This window comes from Diabrotica undecimpunctata, chromosome 4 (assembly GCF_040954645.1).
Source record: "Diabrotica undecimpunctata isolate CICGRU chromosome 4, icDiaUnde3, whole genome shotgun sequence".
NCBI classification, from domain to species: domain Eukaryota; kingdom Metazoa; phylum Arthropoda; class Insecta; order Coleoptera; family Chrysomelidae; genus Diabrotica; species Diabrotica undecimpunctata.
Genome location: NC_092806.1, coordinates 9,791,061 through 9,808,839, shown reverse-complemented (window position 1 = coordinate 9,808,839; position 17,779 = coordinate 9,791,061). Strand labels below are relative to the sequence as shown.

The 17,779-nt window shown below is 32.2% G+C and overlaps 2 protein-coding genes across 2 annotated transcripts; one reads left to right on the top strand and one right to left on the bottom strand.

Moving 5' to 3' along the window:
* Positions 1–10,522: 10,522 nt before the first annotated feature.
* On the bottom strand, positions 10,523–17,749 carry LOC140439142 (uncharacterized). Its single transcript, XM_072528858.1, has 2 exons — positions 14,165–17,749; positions 10,523–10,629 (listed from the first exon to the last, which is right to left on the bottom strand). Exon 1 carries the CDS (start codon positions 15,890–15,892, stop codon positions 14,612–14,614), a length of 1,281 nt encoding a protein of 426 aa, XP_072384959.1. The 5' UTR covers positions 15,893–17,749; the 3' UTR covers positions 10,523–10,629; positions 14,165–14,611.
* LOC140439141 (uncharacterized) lies at positions 10,896–17,341 on the top strand. The gene is made up of 5 exons (XM_072528857.1): positions 10,896–11,383; positions 11,436–11,687; positions 11,799–12,140; positions 12,239–12,492; positions 13,266–17,341. Exons 1-5 carry the CDS (start codon positions 11,255–11,257, stop codon positions 13,624–13,626), a joined length of 1,338 nt encoding a protein of 445 aa, XP_072384958.1. The 5' UTR covers positions 10,896–11,254; the 3' UTR covers positions 13,627–17,341.
* Positions 17,750–17,779: the final 30 nt, after the last annotated feature.

Here is a 17,779-nt window from a genome sequence, read left to right as displayed (position 1 = left end):
TTGTGCTAACATGACTGGCGTAGGAGAGTCAAATATATATATGTTCCTATCAGAAAGAAAAAAACACGGTATAGCTAATCCAAATACAAACGAATACTTAAAGAGAGAAAAAAAGCCTATTGAAATTGATGAATTTGCCAAAAATGGTATTCTAAGGAAAATTCATGGATTTTTTTTCAAAAAAGAAATACCAAACCTAAACAAAATTTTACAAGAAGTTAGGGACGACCCGGATTTGCCTCATATCGTTGGTCTACTGGTATCTCCCCACCTTCTGGTAAAGGCAGTAGATTAATAAGAAAAAGGATTTGTTAAGCATGGTTTGTTGAAATTTCAGTCCAAAAGCACAAAAGACTATCACGGAGGAGATGACAGCTGATGTTTTCGAAGAGTATTTTGAGCAGATGATTGAACACATACCACCAAATTCAATTATAGTATTAGATAATGCACCTTATCATTCACGACTAGTAGAAAGACTTCCAACGACTGTGTGGAAGAAACAGGATATTCTTGACTGGCTGCGGAATAAGTATCTGCCTTACGAAGATGGAATGGTAAAAGCAGAACTTTTAAAAATTGCCCGGCAACACAAATCTCAGTTCAAGAAATACGTAGTTGACAAAATGGCGGAAAGGCGAAACATCACAGTCCTTAGACTTCCACCCTACCACTGCGAAATAAATCCAATTGAACTCATTTGGACACAAATGAAAAGTTATGTGGCTAAAAAAATACGTCATATAAAATACAAGCTGTACGTAAATTGTTATACGAGTCTTTACAACATATTACAGAACAAAACTGGAAAGATGCAGTAAGACATGTAATAGAAGAACAAAAAATGTGGGATCTTGATAACATAATTGATGGGACCGTAGAGACACAATCGCTAATTATTAACTCTCAAGACGACTCGAATTTCGAAGTTGATCCTATTTATTTTGAGTTTGAATAGTTTTCTAATCGAAATTATATAAGGTAAGTAATAGTAGTTGTAATCGTAAGGTATTAAAGGGGAAAGGCGCAAAATGTCGCCTGTCAAAATGTTCAATGTGTTTTAAATGTATCCATTTTTTTTTCAAATCCTGAGAATTTATTAGATTAAATAAAAAGTTTCTTTTGCATACAATATTTTCAATTAAAAATTATACTATATTTTCACCCCTGTTACATAACATATTAAAATAAACATTGTAGAAGTTTTCAGGACTTTCTGCCCTCAGTAATAATGTAATCTTTCATTCTGCGTTTAAATTTTTCAAAAATATTTATTAGTTTTCTCCGAATTCGAAAATAATGGATACATTTAAAACACATTGGAACTTTTTCCAGTCGACATTTGGCGCCTTTCCCCTTAATTAAATAAATGTATCTTTTACAAATGGCAAGAAACTTTTTATTTTTGAATAAAATAAATAAGTTTTATTAAAAAATACAATTTACATAAGTACAATTTAAAAAATATATTTATTTAGTTCAAATAAATGTTTCAATCATATACTCTACGACACTGGTCGGTCATCTATAACCATTCAAAATATATATAAACCTATTCAAATACCCTCTTAATAGGATTATAAGGTATTGTATTCCTTCAGATACAATGTGGGTTAGTCGAAAACATCTTAAACCGTCAGTTTTAGGTTGGTTTTTACTATTATATCGTATTACCTATCCTCTCTGTATTTCAGTTTTCTAATTAGGGTTAAACTTGTAGTGAGCCATCGACAAATTGTGAACCGACTATATTTATGCCTAGCACTCGGAATGATCTTGATGGTCTGGCTGATCCAATTACGTTTTCCATATCTTTAACAGTTTGCATTTTTGCTACCTTAGATCTCTTTTCTAATACTGCAAAGTTCCGGTCTGCTGTAGAAAAGCTGTGACCAGGTACCAAGAACCTATGCTCTACAGACTCAAATAGGCCCAAAGATACTATGTAAATGTACAAGAAAACCAACCTACGGTTTTGACTTGACCACCGCAGTTGTCACTCCATACAAGTTTTTTTTTTGTAAGCCGGCAACATACCTATATTTAAGGCTTGCAATATACAGGAAGCCATCTGACTCCTTCCTCTCCCTGATTGGCTCTCATGCCATACACTCATAATACCGTCATTGGTATCGGTAATATGAATATTAAAATTGTAGCAAGATAATTGTCTTAAATAATACATATCGCTATGTGTAAGTTTCGGAAGAGGAAATACCTTTTGAAGTTCAATCACCACACAACACACCACTATTAGGCATTGTGCTGTTAGATGCATCTTTTTTTAATGTACTTAAGGCTTGTTCACTTTTTCTATGATGTAGTTCTAGCTCTGTCTTGGCTTTATTTGCTGCAGCAACATCTCTGTTTTGGTCTGAATATGTAGATAGTCGCACGTCTTACAAGCGTCTACTCTTGGTCTTTTGAACGATAAAATTGAATTTCTTTTAAAAATTTTACTTTTCGATAGAATTTGGCACTTACAACACTATCTGGATATTTCTGGATATTTAAAAGCAGCGAAAAGTCTAGTTATGTTCAATTCGGAGCTTAAGTACTCTTTTTGGGCCTTTGAACGGCCGTAGTGACCCTCTTCTCGGGGCAAAGAATTAATGTGGTTTTTAATATGTTTCCTGTCATGCTCCGTAAATTTAAATGAAGTGGGGCCACCACGATTATCTTTAAAAACCACGTTACCACTTTTCTTCTTCTTCATAATAAGTGAGATTTTTTGAGGTGAAACTCAGAAAGTTTTTTTTACATACTTTAAGGAACTTATGGCCAAAATTTTTTTTTCAATACAATAATTTTCACTCCAAATTGATTTCCTGTGTCTACAATTTTATTGCATAGATGTCGAAGAGCTTCTGGATTCTTTGCTTCCATTTTTTGTAATAATGCTAGTAATACGGTGTAATTAATCCGATCAAATGACTTTTCGTAACCTATGAAGCAGACATACACTTCCAGTTTTACGTCCTTCACTTTTGAAACAGATTAGATCTACTAGATAATGCTTCTCTTGATCGTAGCAGACAGCTGGCCCGCCTGTTTACCCTTTTCTACTATATCTGTAGTTCTGGCTTTAAAATATCTGGTACGTGCTCGTGCAGCTTTAAATGCATCATAAATTCTTGTTGTGTTTTCAGTAAATGATTTTATGACTCCCATATTCTCTCTTAAGTAGTTCGAGTTCTTCATAATTTTCCTTTAACCATTCTTCCTTAGCGACTGTAAATGTTTTCCTTATTTCTGATTCCTGAATTGAAATGAAGTAACTTTTGCTTAAAAAATGATAAAACAAATGAATTGAACAAAAAAAATACTTTCTAAAGATTGTATGTGTGCATAATAAAAGACTCCAAACAATTGATCCATGGGAAACTTCGTATAATGGTGATATAAAGAGATCGAAAAGCAGTGATTCTTTCAGAATTTAAGAGATAAATCTCAATAATTGCAATGCATTATTAGCCAGCTTAACAATATGTGGAACAAAGCTTAAAGAACTGTCAAAAATTACACCAATATCTCTTTATTAAGGGTGTTTGTAACCAAGTCATAGTTAAAGGGGAAAATTTCTGGACTTGGAAAATTATATAGAAAAGCAATTGGAAGTATTTAGATGTAATGTATTTAATTTGGACCATTGAAATAAAGCATCTAAAACATTTTGCAACTTCAGGCAGTCAGACCTATCATAGATGGTCAAGAACAGTTTTAAATCATCAGCCAACAACAGAAATTTGCTGAACGAAAAGTTTTGCTCTAAATTAATAATGAATAAATGAAATAATAGAAGTGGGTCTATATGTTATCCTTGTGAGATTCCAGAAATAACATTTATGGGTAATGAACTAGCTCCTTTGATATTTACATATTGTACTATATTGCTTAAATAACTGGTTTCCCAGTTAATTAGATACGGTGGAAAACCAAAAGTCAAATGATTTCGAGAAATCAGTATAAATGGCACGAAAAACAAATGAAGAAGTACTAGCGAGACTCAATTTAGAAAAAGAACTATTGAGAACAGTCAAAAGAAGAAAAACCAGTTATTTAGGGCATTTGTTGCGCAACGAGAAATACTACATCCCTCAGTTGATAATAAAAGGCAAAATAGAAGGAAAGCGAGGAATTGGAAGAAAAAAATTGTCCTGGTTACGTAATATCAGAAACTGGACAGTACTTGGATTTGAGGAACTCTTAAGAACAGCTGAAGATAGACAAACGTTTGCCACCATAACCGCTAACCTCCATTGATGGAGACGGCACTTGAAGAAGAAGAAGTATAAATGGAATCTACCTGATTTCGATTCTGGAAAGCACTGGCCAGGTATGTAATTTTGATATAGATTAGTTGAAGTTGACTTACCTGATCTGAAATGTGGTTCCAAAAAGATTTAGAATTACTGAGAACTTATTCCTTTATAATATTTATATACATTTGAAAGCAAACAATAGTACAAAAGTTGCACATAAAAAAAGAACTTTTAGTTACTGATTAACCTAGCGAGTAAACTTGGAGGGTTTCCATACTCTTAAGAGGTACAAAGTTTCATATTCGATTAAATATTATTTCATAACAATTGTTGACTGAACAATCAATGTTTATGGAGTCTAAAATGGCATCCTAGTTTATAGAAAAAAAAAATTTAACTAATTCCCAAAAAATTGCATTTTTAAAATCAAAATAGGTATTTTCACGACTTAAACAAACATTTTTTATCATTTTTTATTAAAATATCACAAGATACTGCTATGTGATGATAATGAATAGGTAGCAAACTAGGTGCAAAACTTGATAATTAGAGGTATTTACAAATATCAGGCCCAGGAAACTTAGTGTTGATTCGGCAAATGTGTTAGTGTATATAAAATCATAGAAAATATTCATCTTCTATTACAGCTGGATTTTCATGACGACAATAATTCACTGAAGGACCTTCTTCAGATGAGTAGCTCTATGTAAACAAGAGAGGAATAAAGTAACCAAACAAAAATAGATACTTACCACAGAAGAGCAATGGTTGACATGCATCTCCGGTGGAGAGCCTGGAGGAATACACATATGTCCAAAAGTTTGGAATATTGGAATATTTCATATTTTTATTGATTTTTATATATAAACTCTTCCGAATAATTAAACATCATTTTGATTCAATTCTCAACAATACTAAATAAATCTCAAAACCAGATAAACGATATGCAAAAAAATTATTTATTCTCTTGGAGTGAAAAACTTACAATGTACAACTTACATTTAAAAGTAAATTAGTATAGAAAAAAATAATTTTTAATAAAACTAATAATTAGTAATTCCTCAATTGGCCTATATGCATGCCTGTAGGCGATTTGGCATGCTGACGATTAACTGGTCGAGCTGGGCTTGCGGAATTCTCTCCCATTCTTCACGGGCAGCATCTTTTAGTTCTAGAAGTGTAATAGGGGGATTGTTTCGATTCTTGATGCGTGTTTTGAGAATCTCCCAAGCATGTTCAATAACGTTCATGTCAGGTGCGTTGTCAAGCATAAACACAAATTCATCACCTACTGCCCCTCGCAATAGACGTACGATAGGATTTAATACTTCCTCGATGTACACAGCACCAGTGACTCTTCTCTATAGAACCAGCAGTGGCGTCCGTGTACCACTCATAATACCAACCCAAACCATAATACTGCCACCTTCAAATGGGACACGCAGTTGGGCTGTTTCTAGTCTGGTTTGTCGTCCTGGTGCCCTCCAAACCAGTGTTGTTCTCGAATCAGATACCAAGCCAATTTTTGACTCATCAGAGAACATCACGTTATTCCAGTTAGGACCATGATGCACCATTTCTCTAGCCCATTGCAACCTTACTATTTTGTGTTGGTAGGTTAGTTTAGGAACACGTAGCGGTCTTCTACGATATAAATTTACTGCATTTAGTCTGCATGTTATTGTTTGCCGTAAAATATTTAGTCCTTGACTCCTAAAAATTTCTCTGGATATACCATTTGTAGATTCCAGACGATTTCTACGAGCTATCAATGGTATTTGCCGGTCTTGTGCTGCTGTTGTACATCGACTTCTACCACTTCTGGGACAATCCTTAACGTCATTTGTATCTTGGAATTTTTTTTTTTAATTTTCGATGCAGCACTCTGAGTAGCATCAACACTATTCGCGTTATAACTTTGACTAAAGCCCTGTTGTAACAAAGAAATTACTCTAGGTATGTCAAAATGAGATATCACGTTTCTAGGCATTTTTAAACGGCTCAATTCAAATTTAAACAAAAACTGAAAAAATATGTAAATACGCTAATCAGCGTATGTGTATCAGAATGTGATCAAAATCATACAAAAACGATTCAAATTTTTTATCATTTTCATTTAAAAACGCTCTAGAATGAATATTAATAACAATTTTAAAACCACCATAGGCGCAGATATATTATTTGTACGTATTCCAAACTTTTGGACATGTGTGTATATATATACTGCAATAACACGAGTTAATACATCTTCAAAATTAATTTAAACAAATAAGTGTTCCACTGTAACAATACAGCGTTTGATTTTTTTAGCTTTAAATCTATCTTTAATAAGAATAATGTTTAGATCTTTTTTTTGCTAACAAACAATTTCCATTAATTGTATAGTGCCGTTAGAAAAAATTAGGATAAAGCTCCAGATCAGGGAACAACCCAAAACAAAGTAACAAAAGAACAAGATCATAAAAGAAATAATAGAATACGCCATATTAGATAAATACGGAAAACCTCAGTTGGGAAAAAATTAAAAAGAATGTAAGAGAAGGATGCTACCTGGATCAAAGTTAAGTCGATTCTTTGCATTTTCGTATAAGGACTAGTTTATTGCAGAAGTAAATAAATAATGGCACATTAATGGAAACACAAAGAATCCAAGTACTAATTATGGTTGGATCTAGAGATAAAATCAGAACACAACAGCATGCATGTAATTGATTTAATATAAAATATCCTAATACGGCTATCACACAATTCTTTGTTAGTAAAATTAAGAAGAACTTTAGAGAAACTGGACACGTGAAACATGTTGCAAGTGCTAGTCATCCATCAATAACTGATAATGTAAGTATTGATGTATTATTAAGTGTTTCAGAGAATCCTCAAATTAATTCAAGGCAAATTGCATCTGATACAAACATTTCCAAAAGTCTGTTTTACGTGTACTAAACAGAAATATCATCTGTATAAAAAAATAATGTCCAGGAAATTAATAGAGATAATCCAGATCGCCGAATGTAGTTTTGCGAACTAACGCAAGATTTATGTGAACAAAATCCACGTTTCACTCGTCAAATCCTTTTTTCTGATGAAGCTATTTTTTGTTTACAAGGAAAAATTAATCGGCAAAACTAAAGACAATCCTCATTGGATGGCTGGAAAGTAAAGGATATAATTATAGGTCCTTTTTCTTCGATTAGCCTTTTACGGGGCAAAGATATATTGATTTTTTACAAACTTACTCGCACACATTCACCTACTGAACTCGCTCTTACAGACATTTTTTCCATCACAATGAAAAAAAATTAAAGTAACTAACTGCAACAAATCAAACACCCAAGAACTGCTAGATCCATTAGCTAACTGACTTGGGCAATAACATTTAGATGTTTGATCTTCTTCTTCTTCTTTTTGCTTCTTGTATGTACGCTTCAAAGCCTGTTTTTTCTTCAATATTAGCCTCCTAAATTGTTTAAATTATCGCACCATCTTTTTCTTGGTCTGCCAATACTTCTTCGTCCATTTTGTCTCGTGCTATTCGTACTATCCTACCCTCTGCCATTCTACTGATGTGTTCGTTCCACTCCTGTTTCCGTTTTGTCACCCATCCATTTATGTCTTCTATATTGCATGCTATTCTTATGTTTTCGCTTCTTTGTTCGCCATTCTGTAACCATAACTCTTACGTACTGCTTGTATTATTTCGTCCATTATTATATTAAAGAGAAGTGGGCTTAATGTGTTTCATGGATTACAACAAAGCCTTTGATAAGGTCAGACATAACCGTACTATCGAATTACTTGAAAAGAAAAACTTAGATATGAGAGACATCAGGATCATTAGCGCTATCTATTATATTCAGATCGCTGTGGTAAAAGAGAACAACGTCTTTTCAAATGAAATACAGACTGAGAGGGGCGTCAGACAGGGCTGTGTACTGTCTCCTACTTTGTTCAATTTGTATACAGAGGAAATAATCCAGGAAGCACTAGAAGAACGACTACACTATTTTATTAGCGGAATGTCTTGAGGATTTACAACAAATGGTTGACAGAGTGTTAGAAGTCAGTGAAGAAAACGGACTGTCCCTAAACATAAAAAAGACACAATTCATAGTAATTACAAAAGCCCAACAGCGTCAAGAAAACATAATACATGGAGAACAAATTAAAAAAGTTGAAAAATATAAATATCTGGCTAAAAAAAGTACTCTGCAGCAGGGACATTTCAATTTCTTTAAAGATAAGACTTCTGAGATGAAACGTGTTCTCCGTATTATTTTATGGGTTGGAGGCTTGGACATTAAAGAAAGATGTTTCGGGCAGATTAGAAGCCTTCGAGTTATGGGCCTACAGAAGGATATTAAGAATAAGTTGGGTGGATAGAGTTACGAATGTCGAGGTGTGAAGATAAAGAGGTTTTAAATACAATTAGAGTTAGAAAAGTGCAATATCTGGGACATGGAAGGAGTCGTGGAAGAAGACGCATCTCCTGGTTAAACAATTTGAGAGCTTGGTTTAACTGCACTTCTGCTGACCTCTTTAGAACAGCGGTATCGAAAGTGCGAATTGCCATGATGGTTGACAACCTTCTTAGAGGAGATGGCACATGAAGATTGGGCTTAACGAGTCACCCTGTCTGACTCCGCTTTGTACTGGTATACACTGTGTAAGTTTTCCATTTATCTTTGTATGTATTCGATTATGTAAGTAGATGTTTTCGATGGTTTCTTTTATGATGTTTCTTTTATACAGTAGGTGTAAGACGTCTTCGACTTGGATGCGATCGAAAGCCATTGTAAGGTCTATAAAACATAGATATGCTGGTTTATTGTACTCGATGGCCTTTTCTGTGATTTGTCTTAGTACAAATACGGCGTCTACGCAGGATCTTTCGGATCTGAATTCTTGTTGTTCATCTGATAAAGTTGTTAGTTTACTAACTCTGCCTGGGGGTTATGAGCGCGTTCATATCCACAGCTGGTCCCAAGCCCGGATAAAAGAGGAGGGTTGATAGGACAGGTTAGCATCCTACCCATTATAAAAGAAAACAAGGCTCAGAGATCCGATATAAAGCCTCGGAACCAGACGAAACCTAGATGTTTGATGTTTACATCAAAATATTCAGTATTTTTTAAGCATTTCAAAAAGAAAAAATATATAAAGTGATCCAGTTGAAATGAGATACTTCTTTAGATTTCCGGAAAAACGGAAAATATGACTATATAAACACTACAATACGATCGGACGTATTACAAAACCCTCACAAACCAAAATTTACATAAATCGTACAAGCAGTTTCCGAGATTGAAGCATTCGATACTTAAAACTCACTCTGTGTGTTTATAGGGGACTGATTATAACATAAACCGCCCGCGTATAATTTATTTAAAAGCATCCTTAAAAGAGTGCATGCGGCAGCTAACGTGTTAACGCGTATATCATTTTATTAAGATTTACTGACAATTCTTATACGAATTTATATTAATTGTGTAAGACAGAATTATTAAGATAACATCGTAAATATAATAAAATAAACGTGAATTCTTCAGCGAGACATATTATTATGAGGTAAGTGCAATGCTACCTACTTACAAATTGACAATAAAGCGCTCGTCCCATAAAAGACTTTCCTTTTTATGGCTACAGTGCCGTTACTGCCATATATTCCGAATATTTTCAGATACCAATGAAGTCGGAAGGCAGCGGCGAATTTTCCGAGCGTCTTCAAACGTGTAGCTCTTTTTTATGGTTCTTCTTTTGTATTGCATCCATAATTCATTAGTTCAACATTCCATAAATATTATTTAACATGTTTACTGTATGTTTTGAGGGAAATTCCTGTGTACTACTGGTATAGTACTGGTGTTAGAAAATGTTTTACATAATTTGTTTTTATTCGGTATACGTATTATGCAAAATATTTTAGTAAAAAAATATATTACATTTTTAAATATTATTTTTCAATTAACATACTGTACATTCAAATTTCTTACGTAATACCAAAGATCCAAAGAATATAGACGCATAAATACATTCATTTGAGGATCGCAAAACAGATTACAGAACAGGTATACAAAAACTAAATTATTTGTTTATCAAAACAAAATAATTGCTGTCTATATATTTTTAAAAAAAAACATTAACGAAACTTAACATATCTTTATATAATTCCAAACATTAACATAATATTGCTGTATAGGTTAATAATATTATTACTTTATAGTTTGAAACTCAAAATATAAACAGTTATTTCGTTGATTGAATAACCCTTATTTTGATAAGTTGGTTGATTGGTTGGTATCTAATATACTGGCAACACCACATACAGCGGAATCTCTGAAGTTGGCAACAAATTTTGTACATCACCGCACTAAAATGAATTTAAACGGTGAAACATTTTATGAAATAAAAAATATACATTAAAAAACACTAAAACCAAAATATTTTCTATTATGGGAATAAACTACAATAATTGTAATTAAAATTATATGTTATTTTGTTTTGACATTCTAATTTCCAATCTGAAAATCGAAACATCATGTCAAAATAACATGTAATTTCAATTTAAAATCACCGTGGTTTATTCTCTTAAGGTTTCTTGCTTGGTATAGAGTTCTCATATTCCATATACTGATCTTTAATTTTTGATCAAAGGACATTTTTGTTTTTTCGTCACTGGCGTTTCGCATATTCTAGCCTATCTGTGAGTTTTATCCCCTGTCATCAGAGGAGTGGGAAGAAATCGAAAATATCACAAAACAGGGAAGAGTGGAGAACTCATGGGAAGGCATTTGCCCAGAATGGATGCAAATAGGCTAAAGAATAAGATTTAATCTAAAGTATTTAAAGCGACCATTCATTATATTCTTAGTAAATATAAACATGGTCCACCTCTGTTTAGTTGTGAATTATCGCCAACTTCACTTTTGTTATGCTATTATTGTTTGTTTTTTAACAACACAGGTGTAATATTTTGACTATTTTATAGGCCCAAAATGGAAACAAATTATCCAGAATTAAACATAAATAGAATATGCCGAATTTGCTTAAACGAGTATCCAATGATGAAACATTTATTTCAAGACAATCTAGCAGAAATTGTCCAAAGTATCACTACCTTACAAGTATATTCTTAGCTTTAAATGATTTATGCAAAAGTAATTGTTCACGTTTCAGATCAATCAATACGATTCACTGCCAAATTTAATATGTTCTTATTGCTTCGAAGATATAAAACAGTTTAATATCTTTAGAAATAAAGCCCTAGAAAATGATAGATTGCTACAGGCCGTTTTAAAAGCCCAAGTAACATACACAGAAAATGTTTACTATGAAAATCAGAACCAAGAAGATATTTCCTTGTATCATAATGTCGGAAATACTGTACAATTAGAAAATAATGTTACGAGTATTATACAAAACACACCCGTAAGATATACCATGATATAGTCAGTTGTTTAGTTAGTATTCCACTAAACATACCTTGTGTAGAATATTCTAGATATTTTTAACCTGGTTTACTAATATTGTTATTTTTAGATTGCAAACAATTTATCTAAAAAGCATCAATGTAATATTTGCAATAAAATAGTAAAAACCCCAGCTTCTTTAAAACGGCATTTAAAACTACACACTGGACTAAAAACACATTCCTGCTCCTTTTGTGGAAAACGATTTTCTGAACAAAGCAATCTTCAAAAACACTTAAGGCAGCATAATGAAGTGCAAAAAAGACACCAATGCAATGAGTGTGGTCTAAAATTTTATGACAGATATAAACTGGGGATTCACATCAAAAGACATACTGGAGAAAAACTGTGTGGTTGTGAAATTTGTGGGAAGGGATTTTCAACTAAGTCACAAGTTCATCAACATATGACAGTAAGAAAATATTCTATTCATATAAAAAGTTACACACTAACAATAATGCCAAGTTTTTAAATTATCACAGAAATGTTTATGCACTCTATTCATTCCAGGTTCATTCACAAAAGCTTCAGCACCAATGTAGTGTCTGCCAAAAATATTTTGCATATAAAAGCTCTTTAATAAAACACAAGAAACTACACACTAATCAACAACAATTTATTTGTGAGGATTGTGGCCAATCCTTCACACAAAAGGTCAAAATGCAGGATCATGTGAGGACTAAACATACTAAAGAGTGTCCATTCATGTGTAGTACATGTGGGGAGCGATTTTCAGTATCTCAGCAGTTGAAAAATCATGTCAGGTAGGAATACTCTACTCAACTACTGTTGATAAAAATTATTAATTTTAAAAAATGCAAATTTTTAATGCTTGGCCTAATAATTGAACCAGGTACTGTAACTATAAAGCGGCATTGCTTCGAAAAAAAAAAAAGCATATTGATAATATACAATGTCTTTATCATAATGTACTAGAACCCATTCCAAATTTTACCTGGAAGAAAGATGCACTGTTGAAGATGATGAAGTGGCTCGGTGAAAGATATATTTTTCATCCGGCAAAAGCAACTACGGCTGAATTATTTACAATTATAAAATTGCATAAGCCACTTTGTAAAACATTTTTAATTGATAAAATTCTAACGGAACGTGATATATTAACATTGCGTTTACCATCTTATCATCATTAGATTTAAATATTTACCAAATTAGTAAACATTAAGATTTGCAATTAACCAGAATTTTACCTATATTTATTAGGTATATTAAATTTATAATTTTATATTTAATGTATGATCACAATTCTAATCTTCTTTAACTAAATATGTCATTGTTTAAATTATATTTTGCAATTTGGCCCACTTCGCTTGGGCTATCATACGGAACCAAAAATGTGTCAGACTTTTTCAATTTTCTCTTCTCTTCCAGTGCATCGTTGCCAGTTAGATCTACGCAACTATTTACAACGTCATAGCTCTTTAGAAAATCCATTACCTCTACATATGACCTAATTATAATAAATTAATTCAATTTTCATTTATTTATATTATTCCTTCTTAATATACTTTTATTGTAGAACTCATTCCGGTGAAAAGAAGCCGCTGAAGCATCCATGTCCAATGTGTAACAAAGTATTCGCATCTCCAGCCGAGGTTCGAACACACAAACGAGTTCACACCAACGAAAGGCCTTACCAGTGCGACATTTGTGGCAAGAAATTCAAAGTGTCCTCCCATATGACATCTCATAGGCGCATTCATACGGGAGAGAAGAAACACGTGTGCAGTTTTTGTGGGAGGGGATTTAGAGAAGCTTCCACATTGAAAGTGCATACGAGAATTCATACAGGTGTGAAACCTTATGGGTGTAGTGTATGCGGGACGAGGTTTACACAGAAAAATACTTTGAATGTACATATAAAAGTGCATGAAAATTAAAAATTACACTTTTTATCCCAACAACAGGTTTGGAATTCCACGAAATGAATACAAGATATAGCAACGCTGTAAGCTTATTCTAATGGTAATCACAGCTCTGGCAAGATTACTGTTGCTACCTGGGCCATTTAAACAAGATAAACATATTTGACACCATTCTTTGTGATGTAGTTATAAGTAATCCACGTTATTTTTGATTGCGAAAACTATGTGGATGTAGCTGGGAGGTCATGGCAACCCTTAAAGTTTTGAGAGGGAGTTTAGACCTCTCCAGAATCTCTAGCCCTTCTAACATACCACACTACTATCATTACAGTAAGACTAGAAACCACCATTTACTGTAAATTTAGAAATATTTGGCGATAAGTTACAAAGAAACAATCTAAGCACATTGAAATGGCCTTGCAGCTACAAAAATTGTTTAGGTATACATTAATTTTGAAATCCACAACAATACCAGGATATTCCAATAGAATTCGAAAATCTTGATGAATTCTATTTTTAAGTGGACCAAATAAAATATTTTGATGGTACCTACCTTCTATTTGCTAATTTGAGCGACTTTGCATTCTCTGTGTTAACTTTACCTCATTCAAATGCAAGTTGTGAAAGACAATCTTCAGAAGTAAATTTAAAACATTGCCTGTCATGTCACCCAAAAACGACTGACAGTAACTTTTTGTCCAAGGCATTTATAACTGAACGGTTTTATCTGGGTTACGAATAAGTACTGGTTTTGTGTATATTTATCACTAGACTTCGGCAAATATGCAAATAAAAATGTAGAAAATATGCACATAAATATGCACGTGTTTACCCGAAAATATGCAAATATTTTACAAAATATGCATACAAATAAATAAAAAAATCGTAAAATAGTAACAATTTTATTTAAAAAAAAGTGTACATAACTAAATATTTCCTACTATTCATTAAGATTTACATTTATTTTAAGTAACTACATCATTTTTAAGTATGAATAAACTTATTTAGAATTATGGTAACAATAAATGACCAAGTGGTGTTCAAAATTTTCTAACAAAAACTTGTGGCTTCTGTCTGAGTACATATATTTATATATGGAAAAACTTCGTTCAACATCAACTGATGTAACGGGAGCTTTTTTCAAACTAACCAAAACATTTGGTTCTAAATTAATTGTTTCCGAAATATTTCCAGCTAGAACACTGACTACTTCAGAAAGAATATGGTAACCTTTATTTTTTTCCATAGTAGCTTCAAATTTTTTTAAAATATCTTTTCCAATATTACCTCTAACGTTCCGACAACATGACGCAAATTCTTTTATTAATGCTGTACTTTCGAACAATGACAGTTTTGGTGATTCTAACTGAGTAATTGTTTTTTGAACAAAACTAAAATTTGATTTTATAAATGAAGGTTCTTGTTGAAGCAAGTTACTCTGAAAAGTTTGTTTAGAATCCAAAAGAGATTGGGAACTTTCATCTGTTAACGTATCAATTATGTTCTTTATTTTAACAAAATGATCTGCATAAAAATTAGCTGCTTTTAACCATGTTCCCCATCGCGTTAAAATAGGTTGTGGTGGAAGAGGAATGTTAGGTAGCATTTCTTTATAAAGTTGAATTCTTATAGGAGATTTAAGAAATACTTTTTTGACACTGGATATCATGGTATTTACAAGAGGAAACTTTTTTCGTATTTCCTCTGCAACTCTGTTTAATCCATGCGCTACACAAGTAACATGTATTAAATCTGGGAAAAATATTTTTAAATTTTGTCCTGCTTTCACCATATAAGGAGCAGCATCCGATAAAATAAGCAGTAATTTATTAGAAGGAATAGTTGTCGGAAGAAAAAAAGTTGCTAATGTTTCTTGTATAAAACGCGAAATTGTTAAAGCATTTGTTTTCTCAAGTTGCTGGCATGAAATAAGATGAGATTTTGGTAAGGCATCTTCTTTAAGAACACCAATCAATAAATGACCAATATACTTTCCTGAGGAATCAGTGGTTTCGTCTACAGATATGTAAAAATAATTATCTGCAATTTCTTCCTTAATATTAATTAACACCGACGAGTATAGCCCGTTCACATTATTTCTTCTTAGAGACCGATCACTTGGAACATTAAGTTTGCAAAATTTTTTTAGAAACGAACTAAAATTAACATTTGCTAATTTTGAAAGCGGTATGTTTGCAGACACTAATGCGCGACACAAGTCTTCATTAAAAGTTTCTTGCTCATCTAATTTTTTTGAAGTAGATTGGAAACATTTAGCCATTGAAGTTTGATGTTTTCCTCCTATTTTTTGCAATGTGTGAAGCAGTTCTCACATGTTGGTCTATCTGAAATTTCTTCTCACATGCTATCTATAAATAAAAATAAAAACTTTTATTTTAACCCAACCTTTAAAATATAAAAATATACAAGGTGTTTTTGGTTAATCAAATAACTGGTTTGGAAAAAAAAAACACTCGCTAAGTGTTTTAAATGCAGTATTAATCCACAAATTAGTTTTTGTTACTAACCATTAGTACATCATATAACTTATTTTAAAATTCAACAAAAGTTTTTTTTTGTTAATTCAATTACAATAAAAATAACTGTGTTTTAGAATAGCTGACTTCATAAAAAAAAGTAAAGGTGAAAAATTTTTCTAAGTACACACCATTGTATTGTACCATGGACAATTTTTTCTCACTAAAGGAAGCTATTTTTCATTTAAAAACAACCTACGAGTACTAAATTTCAAGTAAATACGTTTATTGGTTTTAAAGTTATTGTTGTTATTAACTAAAAGAATTTAATTTTTTTTAATTTTAACACCATGTATCTCGAAAAGTAAATAAGTTTGACCCCTCATTAACTATATCGTTTTGTTCAATTTTTCGAGAAGTATCTACAGTCAAACGTTGTAAGTGTCATTTGGAAACACCCTGTATGTATAAAATATTAGATATTTAATAGAAAATATTAGATACTTACAATTTTGCCACAGACTGAACAGTAGATTTTTCCCATATCCATAGACAGCTCTTTATAAGGTTTAATCCAAGTTGAAGCACTGGTTGTTTTAGGCATTATAAAATCACAATCTTCCTTTTTGTTACGCACAACGAGTGTTTACGCTTTGAATATCAAAACAAAAATGATTTACAAATCTGAGCATCAAATTAGAAATGTTTAGGTACCTAATTCAATAAATTGGGAGATTTTGGAAAATCCCTAAATTAGGAACAAAACTATTAGCCGTTTACCTGCTGTTAAGATACAATAAATTGTAGATAGATTTGGGGATTAGATCATAAAATGCAAATGAGCGAACCCTTAGCGATTATCCAATAACTGAATGCCTCAGTGACCGAGACTTTCTAAGAATGTTGAGGGCTACTTAAATTGATCTTCTTTGAAATTGTAAATGTTTTGTACCTGTAGAGATTAAAATGACTACAAAATTTTATACAAGAATTGAAATAAATTGGTATGTTTAAAAATTTTCAAATACAGTATAAAAATCTGAACGTTTATGCACTTTATGCAAACTTTTATACAAATATGCCAAAATATGAAATATTTGCATAAAATATGCACAATATGCAAAATGCATATTTGCCGAAGTCTATTTATCACCCATGTTTTAATTTGTAAATATTAAGGATTTATACAATCTTCTGTATGTATGTAATTTGTTTATTCAGTTTACTTGCTTTAATATAGTTTATTTATAGTCCTCCTGCTTTTATTTTTCCATGGTAATATTATACATAATAGACATTCTCTACCTTTCTGATGGCCTCAATTGTGATAGAGGTCATTGAATGTGCAAAAAGCAACAATTATTCCCTCTGGTCAACAGAAAATTAAGTTGAGTGGCTGGACCTACTGATCACAGTTGGAAGTTAAAAATCATTGGGTTAGGCCAAATGCTATTGATTCAGTATTGTATCCCTAGTACTGTCCATCAGTAATGAAATATTCAATCCAAAGTAGAGAAGTATTATGACATCAAATGCTCTTGGGGGATCAAGTTCAGTTGTTAAAATTAAATAAAACGATTAACTAACAATAAATTTTATTGCGATGATTTCTCACAAGAAAAAATAATTTTTTATATACATATAAACATAAATACGGATATATTTTGAGAAAAAAAAATTATGTAAATGAA

Excerpts from the sequence above, each read along its gene's own strand:
- LOC140439141 (XM_072528857.1), top strand. The coding sequence starts at position 11,255 with ATGGAAACAAATTATCCAGAATTAAACATAAATAGAATATGCCGAATT. Across the intron at positions 11,384-11,435 it reads AAAGTATCACTACCTTACAA|ATCAATCAATACGATTCACT; the intron begins GTATATTCTTAG and ends TTCACGTTTCAG. Across the intron at positions 12,493-13,265 it reads CAGTTGAAAAATCATGTCAG|AACTCATTCCGGTGAAAAGA; the intron begins GTAGGAATACTC and ends CTTTTATTGTAG.
- LOC140439142 (XM_072528858.1), bottom strand. The coding sequence starts at position 15,892 with ATGGCTAAATGTTTCCAATCTACTTCAAAAAAATTAGATGAGCAAGAA.